General features: G+C 45.5%; 1 protein-coding gene across 1 annotated transcript in view; it reads left to right on the top strand.

Annotated features, from left to right (window-relative positions):
* The window catches only part of Lrrk1 (leucine rich repeat kinase 1), a 132,162-nt gene that overhangs the window by 54,120 nt on the left and 54,863 nt on the right, over nucleotides 1–23,179 (top strand). Inside the window, exons 5-6 of the mRNA XM_055623528.1 lie at nucleotides 1,627–1,806; nucleotides 2,536–2,684. Of these exons, the coding sequence (XP_055479503.1) occupies nucleotides 1,627–1,806; nucleotides 2,536–2,684 (329 nt within the window). The remainder of the gene's footprint in view (nucleotides 1–1,626; nucleotides 1,807–2,535; nucleotides 2,685–23,179) is intronic.

Here is a 23,179-nt window from a genome sequence, read left to right as displayed (position 1 = left end):
GAGAGCACTCTCTGGTTTTAGACAAACTGGGATTGTTTTGTTTTGTTTTGTTTTTGTTTTGTTTTTTTATGTGTAAGTGTCTCGCCCATATGTTTGTGCGTGTACCGTGTGGTGTGTGTGGCCGGTGTCCATGGAGGCCAGAAGGGGGAGCTGGATGCCCTGAACTTGAGTTTGCAGATGGTTGTAAACTGTCATACGGGTGCTGGGAACCAGACCCCAGTCCTCTGCAGGAGCAGCCATGGTTCCTCACCCCTGAGCCAGCTCTCCAGCCCCCAGACTAGGATCTGAGCCTTCACACTGCTGTACATCCCCTGTGCAGCCCTCGGCGTTTCCAGTCTCTCTGAACTCCGAGCTGGTCTTGAAACAGTGGCGCTGCCTGCTAACTCGGACATGCCTCCACCTAAGCTAGCATTGCAGTTCTTCATCCTCTTACCGCCACGTCCTTCCCATAAGGGAACTGGGGACCACAGCTTCCTGTTACCATGCCTTAGAACCCCCAGTTCCGGCTGGACAGAGATGGGGCAGACATTCACTCAATCAGGCTGCAGCCAGGCACTGCTCTGGGTGCCTTCCCTGGTGGATGCTGGCCTCACCCACCCTGACCTCATCCTCACTTCCCGTCAGTCCCTCCTCCTGTCCCAGGGGAGGTCACCTTCTTACAACTGGTGACACTTCAGTCTTGAAGCACTTTGTACTTCTGGAAATGAGACAATGAGATGAAGTCTTGGGGACGTGACAGAAGATAAGGTCATATCTATGGCAACTGTACCCAAAAGATTTTACACTGGCTTGTACTTGAAGACACTGTAACACTCCAGCCCATCCCAGCCCTGTTACATTCAATGTGTGCAGTGTGTCTCTTTTTTTTTTCCTGAAATTAAGTGGGAGTCATTTCAGGCCCTATAGGCAGCAGTTAGATCTGTTTCCTTTGTCAAAATTTCTTTTGAAGTATCATTTGTGAAAGTAATATATATGTGTGTTAGATGTAATTTGGAAGTATAGAATGCTGTAAGCACTCTAGTGGTGTGAGGACATCCCATAATAAATGAAGAGTTACTGGTTCAGGAACTTGACTCACACTATGTAATATAGTGTGAGGATTAAACCCAGGGGGAAGGGTTTCATACCCATTTTACTGTTGCGTAAACTGAGGCTTTCAAAGGATAAGCAACTTGTACAAAATGGCATAATTAAGATAGTTTAATCCTAACCTCTCTCTCTCTCTCTCTCTGAAGTCCTCCTCTTGTTTGTAAAGTGGCTCAGGGGCTCAGGTCAGAAGGAAGAAGAAGGCATCTAGAAGAACTACAGCAATCGCGGCTGTTTTAATTTTTTCTGGTCTGAGTCATCACATAGGCATTTTTAGCCCATCCAGATCACAGTGCGCACTCCCTTGCTACTCAGACCTTTCTTGGCTTATGAACAGCTTGCTCTGTGACAATGCGGAGAAGTGCTGGCTGCGACAAGGAGGCAGGACTCCCATGAACACCACTATTCACTTGGCAGACGCGGAGCTTTCAGTCAGAGTTAGGATGGCTGTGTTTTACTCACAGCCAACAGGGAGCTGACCATGGGGAACAACCAGTCCGATTCAGCGGCACCTTCCCTCTGTCCTCACACCCACTCCAGGTCCCTGTAGCCCCCAGCGGCTGCTGAACTGGATGCTGGCCCTGGCTTGCCAGCGAGGGCACTTGGAGGTGGTGAAGCTGTTGGTCCTGACACATGGGGCCGACCCAGAGAACTACGCCGTCAGGAAGAATGAGTTCCCGGTCATTGAGCGTTTGCCCCTCTATGCAGCCATCAAGTCAGGTGAGCCCCACACAGCCAACCCTGCCCTGCAGAGCATCCCACTGGGGGGGGGGGGGGGTCTCCGGCTGCACCACCACCACTAATTCTCCAGTGGCCTGTGGAAGGGCTTTTGCAACGCCTTCTTCCTTTCTGCATGTGTGTGTGCATGTGCGTGCGTGTGTGTGTGTGTGTGTGTGTGTGTACCTGTGCCTGTGTGTGTGTTTTATGGGGGGTGCACGTGTGCAGCTGTGTGTGCACTCATATGTGTGGAGGGAAGAAGTCAACCTCAGCTGTCGTTCCTTAGGACAGAGAGATGGCAAAGGTATCTCACCTTTGCCCGGAGCATCCTCATTCATCCCACTGGCTGGCCAACCAGCCCCCTGTAGCCCCTGCTCTCCTCTCCCTGTTTCTGGGATTACAGTCTTACTCCATCATGCTCAGTGTCTTTTTTGTGTGGTTCCTGATGATGGAATATGGACCTTCCCCAGGCACTTCACTGACTTAGCCATCCCCAGGCCCTGTTCTCAGTTTCTTTTCAAAACAGCTATTTCTCCCGTCTAGCTTCCTCACTGGGGAGCAGTGACCCACAGGGCAAGTGGACCCTCCATACTCAAAGAACAAAGTCCCATAAACTTGGTGTCTCAGGGGGAGTGACTAAGAGTCTGCTCTCCAAGCACCAAGGCCCCCGGGAGGAAATGAGCACTCGGGATGCCTGGATGCCCTGAACTCTATGACTTTCCATCCCATCAGGGAACGAAGACATCGCCATATTCCTACTTCGGCACGGAGCTTATTTCTGCTCCTACATCCTGCTGGACAGTCCTGATCCAAGCAAGCATCTGCTCAGGAAGTATTTCATCGAAGCCAGTTCCCTGCCCAGCAGCTATCACGGGAAAACAGTGAGTGACGTGGCCTGTGGGCAGGGTCTGAGACACAGCTTTGGACAGGGCTTTCTCCAGGTGTTCTTTGCCATTTTTACAAAACCAGTTAAGTGGATCATGTGTGTGTGTGTACACATATACACAGATATATTTTGTTTCTTAAAACTGAGTAAGATCTTAAACTATGCAAGTAGGGTATACTTGCAACAAGCAAAAACTCCAGGGTGCAGAAGGAGGGAAGGAAGGTTGATGTAATGAAATATAGGCCTGTGCTCCCCTTGGAGTAAGTAATCTCCCAATTTCCATAATAAAAGCTGTGAGAGCATTGTGAACCAAGACAAGGAGCAGAGGCACAGTGGCCCTGGCCTGTGATCCCAGCAACTGGGGGGGCAGAGGAGCAGTAAGATCATGAGTTCAAGGTCACTGTTAACTACACAGAGAGCCCAGAGCCAGCCTGGGATACAGGGAACCCTTTCTAAAAACAAGCAAGCAAGCAAACAAACAAATCACACTGTTTACACTGGCTTTTAAAAACATCAGTCAACATGGCCTCAACTCATTCTTCCAAATGTGCACTTGAGGGCAAGGCAGTCTCAGGCTTTCTCGTGAGGATCCACACTTGGCTTTGCTCTGGGTTCTGGGTTTTGCCTCTTGTTATGCAGCCTCATCTGCTAGTGTGTACCGGTCCAAGTTCCTGAAGTGGGTTGCTTCGGAGTCACCGCAGCCCACAGCCTCTGAGTTGCGCTGGCCCACACCGTGGCCAGAGCTGGATATCCCACCCGGAACCTTGTCGCTTTCCACAGCTATCAAGTGTTTTCATTTCCATGTTTTATTAATAATACTATTAAACTTTCTCACATCTTCATAAACTATTTATATCCCTGTAATATGAGCTGCCTGCCGCTGTTTGTTGATTGCTTTTCTGAAGCATTTGCCTTTCATTTTCATGTTGGAAATCTCTTGTGTGTTAGAGATTTGGAAACTTTGTGGGTCTCAGGGGCCTCCAGTCTTTCCCCCCAATCCATTGTTTTGTTTTTGTTTGGTTGGTTGGTTGTTTTATTTTATTTTATTTTAATTTTTTGCCTGTTATTCTTGTGCTGACACAGATATGAGACTATATAATCACAGAAGTTTATCTCCTTTACTGGCTCTATGGAGTCTGAGGTATAGAAAGCGGTGTTTCCAGCCGGGTTTTGTAGAAATACTCTGCTACAGTCTCTTACAGCATTTTTGTCCACTTGGGTCTTACGTTCTAAGCTTTGGTTTTTCTGCTGCTCATCTCCGTGTTGTTATGTGAGGGGAGGGGCCCAGCATTAATATTTCTACATGGAGAGCCAGTTCATCTGGCATAGTTTCCAGGGGAAGCTGGTTGAGGTGGTGGTCAGTTGTCCACAATCTCCGCTTGGGTGGGAACATCTTCAGTTTGGGGCTAGTCTGTGCTACATAGCAGGGCCCTGGCTCAAATAGGAACCAAAGCGATAAAAATAGAGCCTGCTTTCTCCTCTGGGTTAAAACGTCCTTGCTGACATTTTCATATGGACATTGGTATGGATTTGGGGTTTCTGAGTACTGAGTGGTACTGGGGACCAGCGCTTCCTGGTAAAGCCTGGCTGTTTGATTCCGGGCACCTCTGTTGATCCTTACAATCTAATAATACAAGCTTCCTGCTCCTCGGCTTCCTCCAAAGTTACACGCGCTCTCGTCTGTGCAGTCCCCACAGGCACCCTTTTTTGTCTCATCCAATAAGCGCGCTAGTTGTGTTCACCCGGCTGTCTCCTCCTCCGGTGGCCTGGCCTCTCTCCCTTTGCACCGCCTTGGAGGGGTTTCCTGAGACTTCCGCTTGGAGTTCTCAGATCACCCTATTTGTGTGCCTTTGTGCACACTTTCTGGCTTTCTCCAGAAAGGTCCCCGATCGTTCTTGCTGATTTGTGATCTTTTTGTTGCTTTGGCACTACTTGAATGGGATATGCATTGCTGTGGTTCCCGTCTCCTTTTCCAGCCTGATGACCCTGGATGGGGAGGAGGTGTTTTCTTTTGTCTTTAGACCGTCTCCTTAACAGCTACCCTTATTAATGCCAAGTCCGAGTTTCTCCACACTGAGTAGTTCATCAGCAGATTCAAAAGAAGTCTGTGTCTGTGTAGCCCTTTTAGTACATCACCAGGATTATTAAAAGTTAGGCAGTCATGATGCTAGCAAGTACCCCTCCTCTGTCCCTGGCGTTCAGGTCTTGGTATCAATGGTCTGTAAGTCCTGGCTTTGGGTTTTTTGGACATAGGTCCTTGTTTTATTTAGGTAATTTATTATTATTATTATTATTATTATTATTATTATTATTATTTGCTTAGTATTGCATTAAAAGAGTTGCTGAGTTAGGTCAAATCACATTTGAAGCTACAGCTTTTCTATTTTAATTCATTGAATAAATAAATGATGATGGTAATTGCTGACCCAACCTTAAATTCTTGCAGTAAATACTAATTGCTTCTTTTTTTCTCTGTGGCTATATTTGAACTACCAGCATTCTATACACAAGTTTTACATCTATATTTGAGATGAGTTGATCTACCATTTTCAGCTTCTATTGTTTTGTTAAGGTTTGCTATGTAACCATTCTTGCTTCTCACAACAATTTTAGAAATTTTTCATTGTTTCCTTGTAGATGTTTTGTAAGAACTGTTGTTAAAGGTTGGATAAAACAAACCTCATTTTGTGATCCGTCAGTTTTCTTATATTCTGTTTAGGAGACTAAATTTTGGTGGATTAACATGCATTTCCTTTAGATTTTTGGCTATGCCATTAGTGTTTATTTTTGTTTTTTGTTTTTAAACATTCTTCTTCTATATCTGTATTTGTGTTTCCGTTTGTGATGATGAGCAGCTTGGCTTTTTTCTCTTTCAAACTTGTAGACACCTGGTGATTGAGTCTTAGTGGCCAGTCAAGGAATTAAATTTTCTTCAACTCTAAATCCCTCTTCATGTGTCCTCTTTTTTGAGTGTTCTGCAGTTGATAATGAGGTTTTAACAAGGCTCAGGTCTGTCTTGGGCTCCAGAATTCATCACTCCTGCTTCTCGTAGCACGGTCTCTGTCTCTAAAAAGAGAGAGGCCAATAAAGAACCTATTCCATAGAAATGCTTGGCAGTTGAATTCGGCAACATCTGTAACTTTCTAATAGCGAGGCTTAGCCCATGGCAAGTACCATTACGACAGACTTGTCTGCTAGCTGTGGGCCATCCACCCTTCTGCATCATTGAGGGTACGTTTCAGGACCCCGGAAGATGACACCAAAATCCATAGATGCTCAAGTCCCTCGGATGAAATGTTCCGGCATTCCTACACAATCTAGTCACCCTCTCCCATATTAAACCATGTCCATGTGGCTTAGAATGCCTCGTATGATGCAAAGGTGAAGTCACTGGTCCCTACAGTGTATCATCTGGGAAGAGACGACAAGAAGGCAAGTTTTCACGTGTTCACTACAGGCACAGCTTTTTAAAACATTAATTTTGGTGTGGGATAAGGTTGATCCACATGCAGGGCTCATGGGTAGGAGGGCTGCCCGTAATTCCATTTCAGAAGTCTTGGTTGAGTGTGTGTGTGTGTGTGTGTGTGTGTGTGTGTGTGTACATCTCTGTTTACCTTGCTGATCACATCAAGCCCATATGTACTGCCTATCTGAAGCGCTGATGTAGAGACACGCCCTCTCGTCCCAACATTCATAAGCATGTGATTCTATGCACATACGTGTCTATGCATATATACTCCCACTGCTACTGAGTGTCTGTCTCCTTCTTGGGTTCCACAAGGTTGCTTCACATATGTGGTTTGATATCAAATAACCCTGCACTGGCTCATTTTATGTCAACTTGAAACAAGTTAGAGTCATCTGAGAGGAGGGAGCCTCAATTGAGAAGAGGCCTCCATGAGCTTAGGGTAGAAGCAGACAAGCCTGGAGAGCTTTTTCTTAGTTCGTGATGATAGGAGTCCACTGTATATTTTGAACTAGGAATCTGTGATTCTGGTCAGCTGGGACTGGAGAATCAGCCATGATGGACAAGAAACCACCAGTGAGTAAACCTTTACTAGGACAATTGATGCTGGTCAGCGGGAGCTAAGTTAGTGGTGCTGAAGAAGAGCCCAGCGTCACTGAGGTGAAATCTTGAAAGCGTTTCCTCAGGGTCAGCACGCAGAAGCTGTGTTCCAGAGGGGGCCACACCTACCTCTCGAGCTGGCATCCATATGTGGTCGTGTGTAAGAGTCACCCAGGTGGTACTGGTTTTGAAGGCACGAAGGAGTCACGGAGAGCAGCTGAGGCTTGGCACTGAGGGGCATAGCCAGAGTCCCTAAAGAGATCCCAGAAGAGGCTATTGATGAAAGCACAGTTTAGTTGCCAGCATTTTGAAATTGCCAGTAACCACGGGACAGCTGCCAAGGACAACAGCAATGATGGAGTGGAGCCAGCCTGAGCTTAGAAAACACTCTGTGTATGCTGCGGAGGGCAGAGCCGGAGAAGTGACCCAGGCCCTTTGGAGGAATCCCGGAGATTGTGAGTGGAGCCCAGACATCGGACACTGAGTTGTTTACACAGCTGGAGTTTGGTTTTACTTTGTTCAGATTGTGACCATGCCCTAGTTCTTTCCTCTTGAAGTAAGAAAGTATTTAGCTTATTTTTTTTTAATTTTATAGGAGTCCATAATTGTAGACTTTAGATTTTAAGAGACTTCGAACTTTTTTTTAAGAGACTGAAATTTTAAGTGTTTTAATTTTTTTAAGGTGTTTTAATTTTTAAAGAGTGTAGGGCTTTAAAAATCTGGAATGTTTATATTATAATGTTGATATTAATGTGTGATTTGGGGATGAACAAGAAGGAAAGGTTATGTCTTCACAGTGATATGTTTGTGTCAAGTTGACAAGGGGTCAATTGTACTGGCTAGTTTTACATCAGTTTGACACAACCTATAGTCACCTGAGAAGAGAGAACCTCAGTTGAGGAAATGAATCCATAAGCCTGGGCTGTAGGCAGACAAGGCTGTAAAGGCATTTTCTTAGTTAGTGATTGATGCGGGAGGGCCCAGCCCATTGTGTGTGGTCCCATCCCTGGGATGATGGTGCTGCAGTTTAGAGGAAAGCAGGCTGAGCAAGCCATGGGGAGCAAGCCAGGAAGCAGCACCCCTCCATGGCCTCTGCATCAGCTCCTGCCTCCATGTTTCTGCCCTGTTTGAGTTACATCTTAACTTCCTTCAGTGATGGACTATGATGTGGAAGTGTAAGCCAAATAACCCCCTTCTTCCCCAACTTGCCTTTGGTCATGGCGTTCTATCACGGCAATAGTAACCCAACTTAGTCAGCCTGCTTTAGTCCTCTGGATGCCTCAGTCCTGGAAATGGAGTCTGTAGCTTCCCCACATGGCCACACACCCTCATTTTAATCAACCTCGAAAAAGTTTGCTGAGACTTCTCTTTTAGATTTAGCTTTAACTGTGCGTGTGTTGTTTAATGTATGTTTCTGTGTGTGTAGGAGTGCAGCTGCCCACAGAAAACAGACTTTTGGAGCTGGAGTTGCAGGTGGTTATAAGCCAGCGTGTGGATACTGGCAACTGAGCTTGGGCCTCTGTAAAAGCCATACTCACTCATAACCCCTGACCCATCTCTCCTGCTCCAGTTCCCCGAGATTTTTCTTTTCTGCTCTTCTGGCAACAGCCTTCAGTGTTAATCTCGTGTTTTGAAGTAAGAGTCCCCCCACTTTATAATTGCAAGGGAGCTTCCTGCTGGTTCATCTCTTTTACTGCTTGTATTGCTCTTTTATTTCACCGTTCTCTTATTCCGACTGGTTTCCTTGGTCCTAAGGAAGACTGAGATTCAACCCTCATTACCTTTCTACAAGCCTTGTTGGCATTATCCACCATAACACAGAAAGAAGCCTAGTGCCACCACAGAGGCAGCCTAGTGCCCAGCACAGGACTTGGCCTACAGTACATGCTCAAGGGGTTAGCTGTTGTTGTCTTCATGCTGCAAAGGAAAAGGCAATCGTATAAATCCTGCATCCAGGTAGCAACTGCTTGTTTTTCTGCTCTTTCTTTTCATCTTAGTTTATGTAGCACAACCTTAGACTGTACTGCAGAGAATGCACTGCATTCTTATTTCTTCCAAGTGAAAACATTATGGTACAAAGACATTGTCCAGACAGTGCTGCTGCCCAGACCAGAGCCTGCATCTCCTGCTGGCATGTCTTCCCCCAGACCTCAGTTCCTGAAACAGATCATGCTGGTCTCATGATAGTGCATTTCACTTTCGTATGTACTAGACTGCCCAGGGCTTTTTAACTCTCCACATCCAAACTATTCCCTACAATGATCAGTCCACATCTTGGGGGCAGTACTTGTTCTCAAGAGTTTTGGGAACTCTCCTGGTGATTCCAGTGTGTCCCAGATGTTGGCAACTAGTGGCTTTGGTTTCCTTGGTATATGAAGCAGAGAGGACCAGACGTCTCTGATCCCTTCTGCAAGATGTGTTCTACCGCACGTGCCAAGGCTAGCAGTAGGCATGAAGTGATGAGTGTGTCTTGCCCATGAAAAGATAATGAAAAGGCCACATTGCATTTCTCTCTTCTGGGCTCTTCTGTTCACATCAAAAGAGGAAATGATATTACAGCTCAGCCTGACTCACTCCAGTTCCCAGGCTTCCCCAGAGCAAGTTGTGTGTGTGTGTGTGTGTGTGTGTGTGTGTGTGTGTGTGTGTGTGTGATTCAAGTGGGTCTCAGCGGCAAATGCTGTAGCTGTCCTGTAGTCTCCGACCTGCAAGGGAACAATCCTGTGCTGCCAGCAAGGGACAGATAAGGGTGATGGCCCTGGAGGCTCACGTAAGTTCAATGCCTTTCCACCTTTCCTGTGGACTGAGCTGAGCCTCTTTTGTTGTTGTTGTTTTCCTTTCAAATATTGAGTTTCAAATGCTGGGCATTAAAAAAGTACTTTGCCCATGTGATACACTGCCTGAAAACCCCCTTGGCTTTTTTGCCATTCACAGCAGTAACTTCTGTGAAGTAGCTCTCACCAAGAAGGACACTTGGAATGGAGGTTAACTTCAGTGATGTTTTCAGGGTGTGCCATCTCATTTAGTGGGTAGTGCTTGCTTCCAGCACTGGCTTATGCCATTTGGGATTTGTTTGGGGAAATGAGGTCTCACTGTGTAGCCCAAGCTGGCCTTGAACTTGCAATACTTTTACCTCAGCATTCTGGGAGCTAAGATTGCACAAGTGATCCTTGGTGGATTTTGTTTTTCTCCTGGTATATTTGGGCAGGCTCTCATACAACCCAGGCTGGCCTTGAACTTGCTGTGTGCTGAAGATGGCCTTAAACTCCTGATCGTCCTGCCACTGCCTCCTAAGTGCTGGGATTGCAAACATTCACCACCATGCCCATCTTTAGTAGGCATTGTAGTAATGTCATTTCTGCCCCTCTGAAAGCCACAGCTAACATAGGCAGGGCAGCCATGGTTGAACACCATCGGTTCTTGAGCCACCAGGGTCCACCCTGCTGGCTGACTAGGAACTGTTGAGAAGAGCTTATTTTCCACACAAGGCATCTTGCTCCTTGGACCTTGTTGTTTGAGTAAAGATTACAGAAGCCACAACACATGATCATATCTGTCAGACACACTTTTCAAACAACAGAAGTGAAGCCAAACCAGACCTGGCAAAGCCACTTCCCTGGTCCTTGGTGTCCATCTTAGACTGACAGATTCTTACCTACTGAGAGCCAGATTAATGATGGACAGCTGGACAGTGTTTTGCTGTATTGCCACAAGAAAACAGCTTGTTGCTTTGACACCTAGAACACCAGGAAAAGCTTAGCTCAGCTCTTCATCCTTGTATAGCTGTCAGTGCCAGGCTAGAGGGCTTGCTGGGTCGTTTTAAGGATTGGAAATCAACAAGGACTGAAATTAATTTTGAAACAGCTCAGTGGGGAAACCATTTCCTCTTTCACATCTCTCAGCTAAGTAAAGATGGAGAGCCGTTTAGATTTTGCCATTCATACTCATTTTTGCATTGGCTCTGACTTACATAGTTTACCAGTGACGTCTCGGTGTTGGAGCTGAGCATCTGTTTGTCTGTGCTGAAGCAGGTCTTCGCTGGGTGGGTGTTTCCTATCTGCACGGAAAGGGCCAGAGACATCCAAGGAGGCCTGTGCTTCTGCTGGGCCTGTGGGAGCTGCCAATTGTCCCAGATGAGGCCTTTGGGGAGCACCCTCTCCCTAAGTAAGGCCTCACACTTGGTGTAAAGGATTTTCTTCAAGAATTATAACTGGGATGTAGGACATTTGCATACACATTGCAACCGTCTTAGTTCCTTGAACCCCGAGTGGATGAAGGCTCTGTTTATCATGGCAGAGGCAGAAATTAGCATTCCTAGGTAAATCTCAGGGTTAGTGAGGCTCCAGAGGAGTAGAGGCAGTGGGGTCAAGACCCTGGACTCCCACAGCCTGGCCTGTCCACCCCATACTTATGTGAGAGAAATAGAAAGCCATCCACTCTCCTCAGAGAGCCACAGAGAAAACCCAGACATCTACCTGTCGACTTTGCTTTTCCTGATCTGGTTACAGTGACCCCTCATTACCTATAGCCGTACTTTCGTGGTTTCAGCTACTCACAGTCAGTTTGGGTCCAAAATTATTAAATGAAAATTTCTAGATAAAAGCACACTTAAGTCTTAAATTGTATGCCACTCCAAGTGTCATAACTAAATCTTACACTCTTATAATCCATCCCATCCCAGATGTGAAGCCCTTGTCCAGTGTGTTCATGCTTCAGTTCAGACCTGACCAATAGTACTTAGCAGCTGTCTCAGCTCCCAGGCCGACTCCCAGGGTGTCCCAGGGCTTATGTTTAAGTAATCCTTATTTTACTACTAGTAGCCCAAACACACAAGAAGAAATGCTGGCAGTTCAGATACACACCAAGGCATTTTGAAAGAATGACAATATTCTCTTGACTTCTGTTAACAACTTTAGCAGTTTCTTTCCGGTAGGTGTTCATCTTGTCCTGTAGGACATAATACAATTGGAGCCATCCTATAGAACAAGGCCTCTTAAAGAGTTTTTCCAGTCTTAACCTCTTTTAGCTCAATAAATTGTTACAGGTATACAGTTGTACCAAATAGGCATACAAACTGAACATTTGCTGGCAATGAATTATAAAGAATTTTATTTTAAAAACGATTCTTTGGTATATATAATTTATTAGAGATTATTAGAGATTAAAGCAAGTTTGCAAACCAATGAGGTGGATATGCTTGTTTATTTTTACCTAATAATTAAATCTCAGTTGAATATCTGATACTGCAGGACTTAGAACATAGTATTATTCAGAAGTGGCTGATATTTTGATCATATACATGATCTTATATATAGTTGATCATATATATGTCACATATATACATATCAGTGCCAAAAAGGCCATGTCACATAAATATGTAGAACAAGGTAGCAGAAGTATGATTAGGGGCGTCTCAGAAAGTGCCAGATAGTCTGTCATAATCCCCAGCTGAAGCTCATTGTTTTTTAATGAAGATTGTCAGCAAATCAAACCAGTTTCTAAAACCAAACATTCTAACCCAATGCAGTCTAAAGGTGTTTTTATTATGAGAAATGATAGTTGGAAACTATTTGAAGTTTTTGTTCTCCTAAATTAAACCATTATGTTTCTACAAGAACAGAAAATGTGTATATGTAGTGAAAGAATTGCCATTCTGGGAGATAACCTAGAGCCCCTGCACAGATGTAGCCCATGGCAGCTCAGTCTCCACGTGGGTTCCCTAGTAAGGGGAACAGGGACTGTCTCTGACATGAACTCAGTGGCTGCCTCTTTGATCACCTTCCCCTGAGGGGGGAGCAGCCTTACCAGGCCACAGAGGAAGACAATGCAGCCAGTCCTGATGAGACCTGATGGGCTAGGGTCAGATGGAAGGGGAGGAGGATCTCCCCTATCAGTAGACTTGGAGAGGGGCATGGGAGGAGAAAAGGGAGGAAGGGTGGGGTTGGGAGGGATGAGGAAGGGGTCTGGGATACAAAGTGAATAAACTGTAATTAATAAAACAATAAATAAAAAAGATTAAAAATTGCATTTCTTAATACCATAGTCCAGACTTCAGGCCGAGGTGTTCCCGGAGCTTTTGCTAGTATGCTGGGACAGTACAAAGTGCCTGTGCTTCTGAGACTGTAGAGAAGTCACATGACATCACACATGTGAGCTCCGCTGGAAACAGCTCAGGCTTAAGACACCTTCCAATTGGAGCTGCTTTTCGGTCATTACATGTTCAAAAGCCCTTTACTGTTGCCAAAGGTTTGTGACTGCCTTTCACATTCAGTTTCCTGGCCCCACGTGAAGTCACAGGCCACAGGTTGAGAAGCTTGGCTCTAAAGCAGTAGTTATATTAATGACTCACATTTACCCAGGAGCAGAGAAAATGGTTGATAAACTGGACATGCAAAAAAAAAAAAAAAACAAAAAACAAAAAAACTGCTACTTGATCTTATTTGGCAAAGTGGAAAATGCAGAAAGGAAGACTGAGGAAGTCAGAAGCACAACAAATGTTGGGTATTTGGCCCAGAAGTTTAGTCTAATCACGGTGCAGACAAGCTAGACTGCAGACAGACAGACTGCAAACAGGCTAGAACTAAGCTTGGGAACCTCATCCGAATTATCTACCATCCATCTAGCTCATAAATATTTAAAAGTACACATCACTTATTAAAAAAAAAAAAAAGATGGTTGGTATTTCCAAATGTTAAAAGTGTACTTCCAAATACGAAGATATATAATAAATAATAAAACTGTTTACACTGAAAGATATTTTTTAAACAAACCTTTTTTCAAAGGGCAGTTAAAGCTGGTGGATGTCATACCTGTAGCCCTACCTAACTGGGAGGCGAGGGCAAGAGAACTGATCCCAGAAGACGACATGGGGAGATGCCGTCTCAACAAAAAAAAGGGAACAGAAAGCAAACTGACTAAAATTTAAATCCCAGATAGATCTGTATGATTAATACCTTCTCATCAACTGGGGTTGGTTTTAATTTAGCCAGGGCCTATGAGTCATCTCCTCTGACCAGGACTCCACAGAAACCCAGCTATACCCTCACCCTCAACACAAGGTGACTGTAACAGTCACCTTGGTTACAGATTCCACTAGATACAACCAAAGAAATACGCAGTGAATTCACATGTGAGGACACTCAGAGAACAAACATACACAAACTTAGTAGCAATTATGGAAAACCAAATTAAAACAACTTAAAGCACTGTCTCCCACCTATTAAACTATCAAACAGAAACAGAAATGCTCAATAAGAGTTTTGGCAGGGCCCAGAGCAGTGGGTACCCATCATGCTCCCAGCACTACAGATTGGTTCCATATGTGTGAAAGCAATTGGCATCACATGACAAAGACTATTAATTTTTTTTTCTCCCAGTGAACTGTTCTGGATTTGGTATTTCATTTCTGAAAACTGCCCCTAGGACATAATTCAAAAGATATGTATAATAACTGTCACCAACAGCCAAAGAAGGAAAATGGAGGATCAAACCCCAAATGTCTAATAGCAGGGAGGAGCTATATGGACCATGCTATTGTCTGGTGAATACCCCGGCCAGGAGAAGTAACCCCTGCCTTTTCAGCATTCAACACACTGCAACTTGTCCCCAAGACATCCTACAAATCTCGTCCCCACACAATATCCTCCAGAATTTCCTGTCTACCTTATTCTTAGCATCTAGAGTTGACTCTTTGGATGACATTCCTATTGAATCCAACTCCACTACCTGACCACAAGCTTCCTGAAAGCATGACCCCTGGCCACCTTTGCTCACTCCATGCTTGCCATTCCGTATTGGTCTTGAACAGGATTAGTAGGTGTTTGCATTGATGGGTGGATGGATCGTTGGATTCATGTATGAATGAACAGATGCTTGGATGAATAAGTAGATGACAGATGGAACATTAGATGCATTTCTGAATGACTAGGTAGTTGGATAGATGAGTAAGTGGGTGGGTGGGTGGGTGGGTGGGTGATGGATGGAAGGACTGATGGATAGATGGATGGATAATTAGATGAGTGGATGATTAAATGGGTGAATGGGTAGACAAGCTATATAAATAGATAGATTAAAGAATTTTTAAATTTTAAATAATATTCCTTCTGTTTATAAATAATATCATAGCTTAAATGCACTTTGCTAAATATCCAGCTTTAATCTCTCACATAATTGTGAGACAGAAATCTTGCCTTTACTTAAAAATCAAGGAATCTGAGGGGTCTCTCAATGATAAGCTACATATCTTTGCTAACTACACCCTGAGTTTTTATCTCTGGCTTTTTCTCTTTCTCAACTAACTGTTAGCAAAATAGTTGTGGGAGTTTTTTTATATAAATTTTCTATATTTTAAAAGAATAACTAAAATATAAGGGAAAAAAAGGGCAGTGTTGATTGGAGGGAACCCTGTCATTTTTTAAGAACTGTAGGGGCTCAGTGTAGACTGTCATTTCTGCCAGAGGCCCTGGGTACTATCACCAGGACAGAACACAGGAGAATTAGTGAAGAGGGAGCCAGCCTTCCCTGAGAAGTGTCTAGCATTCATCCGACATAGGGAAACGTGTTATCCCTTTTTTTCCCCAATGTCCTTGGGTTGTTGTCGTCTGGGTTACCACTGTGCTGGTTTTCTGGAGAGACATTAATTGGCCTTGCAATTGAAACAGTTGAGTTTGGTTTAATTGTATTCTATTTTTAAAGATGTTGTAGCAGTTTTTACGTCCATGTACACACACATGCAATTGACCTGGAATTTTAATAGTGTCTTGACTCAGAAAATGAAATGAGAAGCTGCATTAAGGAACCATTTACATAACAATGGGGACTGTTTGTTCTTTAAACTTTTACAATTTATATTGAATTAGGAACTTCTGGGAATGGTTCTTTAGTTATTTGCCTTGGACACATCATTTTACATTTACTTTTATTGTATCATGTTGGGTTTTTTTTTTATTTTTGAAAATAAGTCTTGTGTTTCAGTGTAGTCAGGGGCTTATAGATCTGCTTACAATAAAATGTCCAAAATTTTAGACATTGACTTTACACCAGCTTTTCTACTGCCATTTTTACTCCTAGGTTATTAAGTATTAGTATAGAGCCAGACCCGGTGGCACACTCCTGTAAATCCCAGCACTCAGGGAGGCAGAGGCAGGCGGATCTTTGTGAGTTCAAGGCCATCCTGGTCTACGAAGTAAGTATAGACAGCCAAGGCTACACAGAGAAACCCTGTCTCGAAAAGAAACAAAACAAAACAAAAAAGTTTTAGTATATTTTCTTTTTAAAAATATCTTATTTATTTTTACCAATTTCATGCATGTATGGGACATATCTTGATTATATGTACCTCCAACTCCTCCCACTTCCCACTTTGCCTGAACAGCCCCACACACAGCAAGCCACTGAGCTCCTGGTCTTGGTTGGATTGATCTTGGGCAGGTAACCATACCTTTAGTGAGGTCAGGGATGTAACCGCCGTGTCATCTCCAAAAGGCAGCATTTAATAACACTCCTCTCCACCCCTAGCTTGCATTTATTTCTGCCCCTTTCACTATGTCCTCTAGACTTGTGGGGGAGGGTGGAATAGATGTCTCACTACAGCGTGAGCATTTGACACCCAGGTATCCTCAGAACTTTCAGTAGTTGGCCAAGGTTGAGAGCATCACTGACCTACAGCGTAACCCTAAATGTTTAGAAGGTAGTTCCACATGGCCATTCAGCAAACCAGCAGCAGAAGGGACCCCGTGGGCCCATATCCTTCCCAGCCATGAGCTTTTGATCAGGTTTCTTAACCTGACACCCCCGCAGAGCCTGCCTGGGAACCCACCAGAAAGTGAGTGTATTTATATTTAAGCTCATCGACTGCCATCAACCTCATTGGTTTTCGAGAGAGCCTCAGCTTGATTTTCCTGGTCATGCTCTCGCTTCCTCTCTTGTTTCCATGTTAGCCAGGCTGTCTTTGCTCTTCTGCTTTCTTTCATCTCCCCGTGCTGAGTGAGCACAGAACATTGTGGTGTTTCTGTTCTTCCTTCTTGAGCCTAATTAGATCTCTGTGTTCTCCCCATTCATTGGAAGGCTTTCATCGTCTACATTTTTACACTGTTGCTGTGTTACTGTGTTTTGTTTTTTTTTTTTTTCTCCGCTTTTCTTCACATCATTTCAAAGGGAGCTATTTCAATGTCCGAATAACTAGGCACTGCTTAATCCTCTTCTCTTGGCCAATCATTCCTTTACTTGGCCTTTGCCGAGGCGTGAGCTATGTAGTAGGGAAAGGGACGAGATATGTTGCAAGCCTGCCTTTTCAAGTTTCTTTCCCTTCATATCTCAAAGTTTAACCAATTGATGAGAAGGTTCCCGTGTGAAAATAGAACTTATTCTCTTGCCTCTGCCCTTTGGTGGCCTCTCACTATTACATGATGTGTGGCTTTGTAATTCCCCAGTTGGTTCTTTGCATGCTTCATCTTTCATGGTTACTGTCCTTTTTTTTTTTTTTTTCCCTGCACTTTCATTGACTTTTCTGTTATCTCTTTTGCCCTATATCAGGACATAAAGATTTAGCTTCACTGTATTTTGGGGTTGGCCCCACCTGTCACTCTGATGTCTTAGATGCCTTTGGACGGCTCTCTGCTTTCCCGTAGCCCTGTAAGCAGGCCGGCATGGTGGACGGGGAGCAACATCAAAGCGGGCCTATCGTCTACAGTCCTGAGTCTGTCACTCAGAAGGACTAGTCACTTCTGTGGTTCTTTCGGGGCAGATTGCACCAGCCTTGCGGGGATGCTGGAAGTGGTCAGCAGGAAGCGCCCGTGTGTGCTGCACGGAGCTGGTGAGAAGTGCTGTCATCAGATTGCATCTCAACTGCTGCCCTGTTCATCTACACCCAGGCCTTCACTGCTGGCTCCTCAGATAGCAGAGCCAGTAGGATAGATGGATAGATTCCACAGATGAAAAAATGAATGGCTAGATAGATATGGACCATAGGTAAATGAGAATGCCTGATGGATGGATGTGTGGATGGGTGGATAATTGGGGGTTGATCTAATGCTGACCCTCAAGATTTGGTCACACCTGTCCTCATTTTCTAAACTTGCCTAAGTCATTATATCTGATTGGTTCATTAAACCGCCTATACCTGGGCAGGGCAGAATGGGGTGGGCATGGCTAAGGTTTCTGGGCTTTGGAGAGCATCACAGGAAACAGACAGGAAGAGAGGAGGAAGGGGGATACCATGATGGGTTAGCATGGAGATAAAAACCGTGTGAGCCGAGAGGAAGGACTCCAATAATGGCATGAAAAGGCCCATAAGAAAAACACGAGCAAGCACCACGGGATTATGGATGAATGGTAGTCCAGACAGGAAGAATTAAGGTGGATGGCATTGGATGGGGTATTGGATGGATGGATGGACAAAGAGAGAGAGAGAGAACTGGATGGATGGATGGATGGATGGATGGATGGATGGATGGATGGATGGATGGGTGAGAAGAGACTTACTAGGGGACTTGGCTCGTCTAACTGTGGAGAATGAGCATCCCCTTTCTTCAAGACAGAGGCTATGGATGCTAATAACATGTCTAATGGGAGACTCTAGGAAGGCCTGAGAATCCTGAGAACCTCTGATGTAAAGTCCTCAAGGGCCCCAAGCTTGGATTTTTTGCTGCCAGTGAGGACAAGGGAATGTCTCAGGCCAAAGTAGACAGTGAAAATGACTTCTGCTGTTCAGTTGTGTCTCTGTCCCTGGCTGATGGGCTGGCACCTGCCCACATCAAGGACAGACACTCCAACCATGCTCTACAAGGTTCCCATGGATCCCTTCATCGAGTCTATGCCTGAGATTAACTGCCACAAGAACAGACAACTGGAGTAGGTTTTTTAATACACCATGAAACTTGGACTTGAAAGTTATTTTTGCATGTAACACTTTTCAATTATCTGGTTTCTATGGCAATGTTTCCTCCACTCTATATGATTGACAGCTAGGCACTAGTAAGTCTGACACAATATACATTAGCAGAAATGCTTCCATCAGAACTGATTTCATTTTTCTCACATTCATTCATTCCATTAATGACCCCCTTTCGAGATTAAAAGGAAACCCTCCCCCTCTTTTAATCTTTCCCTTTTCTGCTCTCTGAAGTAGATATTCCCAAGCCTTTTTGGAACTTTCCTTGTACACGAAGGTCCTCACAGGCTCTCTCCTCACAGGCTGGCTGCTTTCAGGTCATTTTCGTTAGCTGTTAAACCTGCTTTCTCATCTACCCTCTGAACAGGTGCCCTTTGGTTTTTAAGAATCTGCTTCTTCCTTTTGCTTTCCACAAAGGCATCACTTAAATCTCTTCTAAAATTGTGTGTGTTTGTATACCACAGCACATGCGGAAGTTAAAGGGCAGCTTATGAGAACTGGCTCTCCCCTTCTACCATGTGTGTTGTGGGACTGGAACTTAATCATTGGTGTCTGTTAATGGAATGATCTGAATTCTCAGGTGTTGACTCATTTTCATTAGTTAGCTTTCCTGTACTATATCAAAATATCCAAGAAAAATCAACTAATATGGAAGGAAGGTGTCTTCGGCTCAAGGTTTCAGAAGTTTCAGGCCATGATCAGTCGGCCTTGCTGCTTTGGGCCTGTGGTTTGCCATCACTATGAGAGAGTGCAGCAGACAGTGCATGGGGGACCATTTGATTGCTGGCTGAGAACTGAAAGAAAGAGACCAGAAGAGAAGGGCCTGGTCCAGATGTCTTAAATGCATTCCCCTGATGACCAGAAGACTTCCCACCAAGTCACACTTCCTGGTTCCCCCCTACTCCCCAGTAGCACACTGGAGACAAGACCTTTGTCATTAGACTCCCAGGCTATTCCAGATCTGAACCACAGCTCCTTCTGGCTTTGCCTGACTAAACCAGTTATCATGTCCCTAGGGTTTCTACAGCAAATCACCCAAGCATAGGTGGCTGAAACGAACACAGATGTTCCTCTCACACTTCTGAAGCCCCAAAGCCCCAAACCGAGGAGAAGCTGTCTTCAGACATCATCTGAGAACCTCTGCTGAACACAGTTTGGGGGTATTCCAGAGCATTCTGTGTGCTCTCCCATTTTAACGTGTCATAACTGAACACATGTCTGTTGACGGCCTCGAGGTGTGCCATGTCCCTCTGCACTGGACAGTGGTCTGTCCCGTGAAGGGCTTTATAGTCTCCAGTTCAGACTCAGCTGCGAGTCCATTGGACATAACTGACAAGTTGAGAGTGGGGGAGGCAGATCCATGAATTCTGCCCTGAGAGGCAGCAGAGTCCTGATGAGAAATAAGGGCTCCACTCTACCCAGCCCACCATCTGACCCAGGGCCCCCTACCCTGCCAAGCCAGTTTCTGAGCCAACAGTCCTTTTCCATATCTGCTCTGGACCTTTACGCTGGCTGGCACGTCAAAAGCTAAAACCACTGGAGACCAAACTCTTCTTTTGAATATTTTTTTCCCTTTAGCCAATAGAGTAGCAATGACATAAAAATAAAAGCAAGGGCCAGCTAGAAGATGGCTCAGTGGGTCAAGGTGCTTGCCTCTGAGCCTGAAAACGTGGAGGGTCCATCCTCAGACCCCAAACGGCAGAAGGAGAGAAGCAGTCCCTTCGGGTTGTCCTCTGACCTCCACGTGTGCTGGGGTGCTCCTGCTCAAACGCACACAAAATAAGTAAAACATAGGAGAAACACTTTAGGGATGGGGGTGGTGATACCTTTGTGGCCAGTAGTTTCTAGAACATGTCAAGGCAGGTATGCCTCCATCTCCGGGTCAGGAGAGCTTTTTCTACAACACTCTAGACCCATGGCCCAAAATATACACAACCCTTATTTTTAAAACCTTTTGTCTTATGTATTGTTATCAATGTGTGTGTGTGTGTGTGTGTGTGTGTGTGTGTGTGTGTGTGTGTATACAGTATGTTTGTGTGACATACATGTGGTGATCCCAGGAAAACTTTTGGGAGTCAGTAGAAGGAGCCATTTGATTGTGACTGGGAAATTGAAAACTGGAGAGGAGAGCTTGCACACCAGTCTCTTCCCCCAGGGCACAGCCCGACAAGGAGAAGACTTCCTGCTGAGAGGCTCAGCACCTTAACTTCCACCTTAACTTGGGTTTCCGGGAATCAAACTCAGGCCTCAACACTTTCACAGCAAGCACTTTTACCCACTGAGTGTCTCCTCAGCCTCCCAGCCAAGCCCTTGACAACCTGAGTCCCAACCACCACCTTGGAAAGCCACTACTTCTTGGTGCCTCAGGGGACAGACGCTGCTTCCTCGGTGCTCCCTTTCGTTTGGCTTCCATTGGAAAACCTTGGAGACTCCCACCGGGACCCCCCCCCCCCCCCCCCCGCACTCTCACCCCATGCGTGTGTGTGTGTGTGTGTGTGTGTGTGTGTGTGTGTGTGTGTGTGTGTGTGGCTTGACTGCTGAGCTGTTGAACAGTCCAGAGCCAGCTGCCTTCTGGGACAGGGTTATGCAATGGCTGGCTGTGCTCCCTCCGTGCCTGGTTTGTTGTGATTCTGCCCAGGCTAACACAAACAAGCCATGAGCACTGCAGGCTTGCTGGACCTGCTTCTGTCAAGTGCATGGACATCGTTGTCATATTGTGTTTCTTGTCCCCTCTCTCTGGCACCCTATGAACACGTTGGTACCCTTGGTGCCTGTGCACGGGAAATGCTAATAAAACGTGTCAGTCTAAATCCTCAGTGTAACGGAAGAACAGGTGGAAGGTTTGCTCATGTTCACGTTTGTCTCTGACGTGCCCCACCCAGCCCAGAATGCATCGTTTGGCAAGCCCATCTGTGTTCCAAGTGTGCCGTCCTCCTGACTTCTTTCCCCACTGCTCTCTGGGCCTGAGTTTATCAGATGTCAGTTGTGAGGAAACTTGCAGCAGAGGGACTAAGAAAGAGCTCAAAGAGCCATCGGCAGCAGTTGCCTCCCCGTCTCCTCCGGGGCTAGTGAAGTCGGTGGTGCCCGCCGCACTCTTCCGTGTGGCTGGTTTTCTTCTAATAGAATGGCCACTGTGAAAGACGCACAGGCTTCCAAACAAGCATCCTTTTTGGTTAAGTGGGCCCCATCATTCACTCATGAGTCTGTAAGATCAAGACACTTGAGCTAAGGTAGCCAGAGGCTACAAACACACACACACACACACACACACACACACACACACACACACCTCTGAACCCCAGACTCCCTGACCACCTGACAGGTCAGTGGGCACACTCAGTACGGCACAAGGCACACTCAGTACGGCACACTGCTAGACAAAGGCGCCAAACAAGATGCTGACCCTCCTCTGGAATGGTAATGCGTGCTCCGTTTGGGAGATAAAGAAATGGGGCAGGGTAGAAAGTGTTCAGTTCAGTGGAGGCCTCACCCCCAGAAGGAATCAATGCGGCGTCCACACAGTGAGTTGTTACTGAAAGCCAGACAGGCTTCTGAATCCCTCTCTGGTTTCCTTCTCATCCTACAGTCTCCTTCCCTCCCGTGCCCCCACCAGGAGGCTGCCTTCTGTGCTGCTATGTCACCATGGAGTGTCTCCTTGGGACTGAGCCAAGGCTACACCTTGCTGTCCCTGAACCATGCACCACACTGAGTTCTTTGCCTTAGAAATCTCCCAAGCTTGTCTTGGTTTTTCTAGTCACAGAAAACAGACTACTCTCTGGGGCATGCAGGGGTAACAGAATTCCTGAATTGATTTTTATTATTATTATTATTATTAGATTAAAGCCAGCCATACCCAGGTAAGGTAAAGGGTATGGTAATCCAGCTGTCTGGGTATCAGAACGACCACAGAGCTATGTCCAGTCAGTGGCTGGAGAAGTGGCAATACTCCAGTGACTAGCACACCTGATGCCCACATCCTGCTTCCTAAAAACCATTTTCCTCGAATGGGAATCATAGCTAAGGTCAGGACTTGCCAGGACGGCATCAGAGGAGAGCCTGGGGCATCTGGGTTTTGCCAGGAATCACCACCTCAGAGACTGGAAAAAGTCAAAAGAGTACAGGCACCCTCGGAGGGGATGTCCCATGCATGAGCTGGGGCTCTTGGGCAGCCAAAGAAAGTGTGATGATCATGAATTGAAACACTTTAAAGAATTGACAGTCGGTGCAAGGGACACTTGCATGAAGTGGGCACCTAGGGGCAGGGAAGACAGACAATGGATGTAGAAAGGTAGTTTGGGGAAGGACCATTTGGCAACCACCATTATATCAATTGATTCAGGCCAAGATTGACAATGTTAAAGCCACTCAAAATCAGAGCAATTATGTAGGAACACAGAACACATACACACACACCAGGACATCACCCTAATGGTGCTTGTTATGCATAAAGGGTCAAATAGACTGTTACCAACTGGAGAGCAGACAGGTGCTACCTTACCTTACCTTACCTTACCTTACCTTACCTTACCTTACCTTA

This window comes from Psammomys obesus, unplaced genomic scaffold (genome assembly GCF_907164565.1).
Source record: "Psammomys obesus unplaced genomic scaffold, mPsaObe1.curated_primary_1811, whole genome shotgun sequence".
NCBI lineage: Eukaryota > Metazoa > Chordata > Mammalia > Rodentia > Muridae > Psammomys > Psammomys obesus.
Note: the sequence above shows the minus strand (reverse complement) of the source record. Positions and strands in the feature narration are given on the sequence as shown.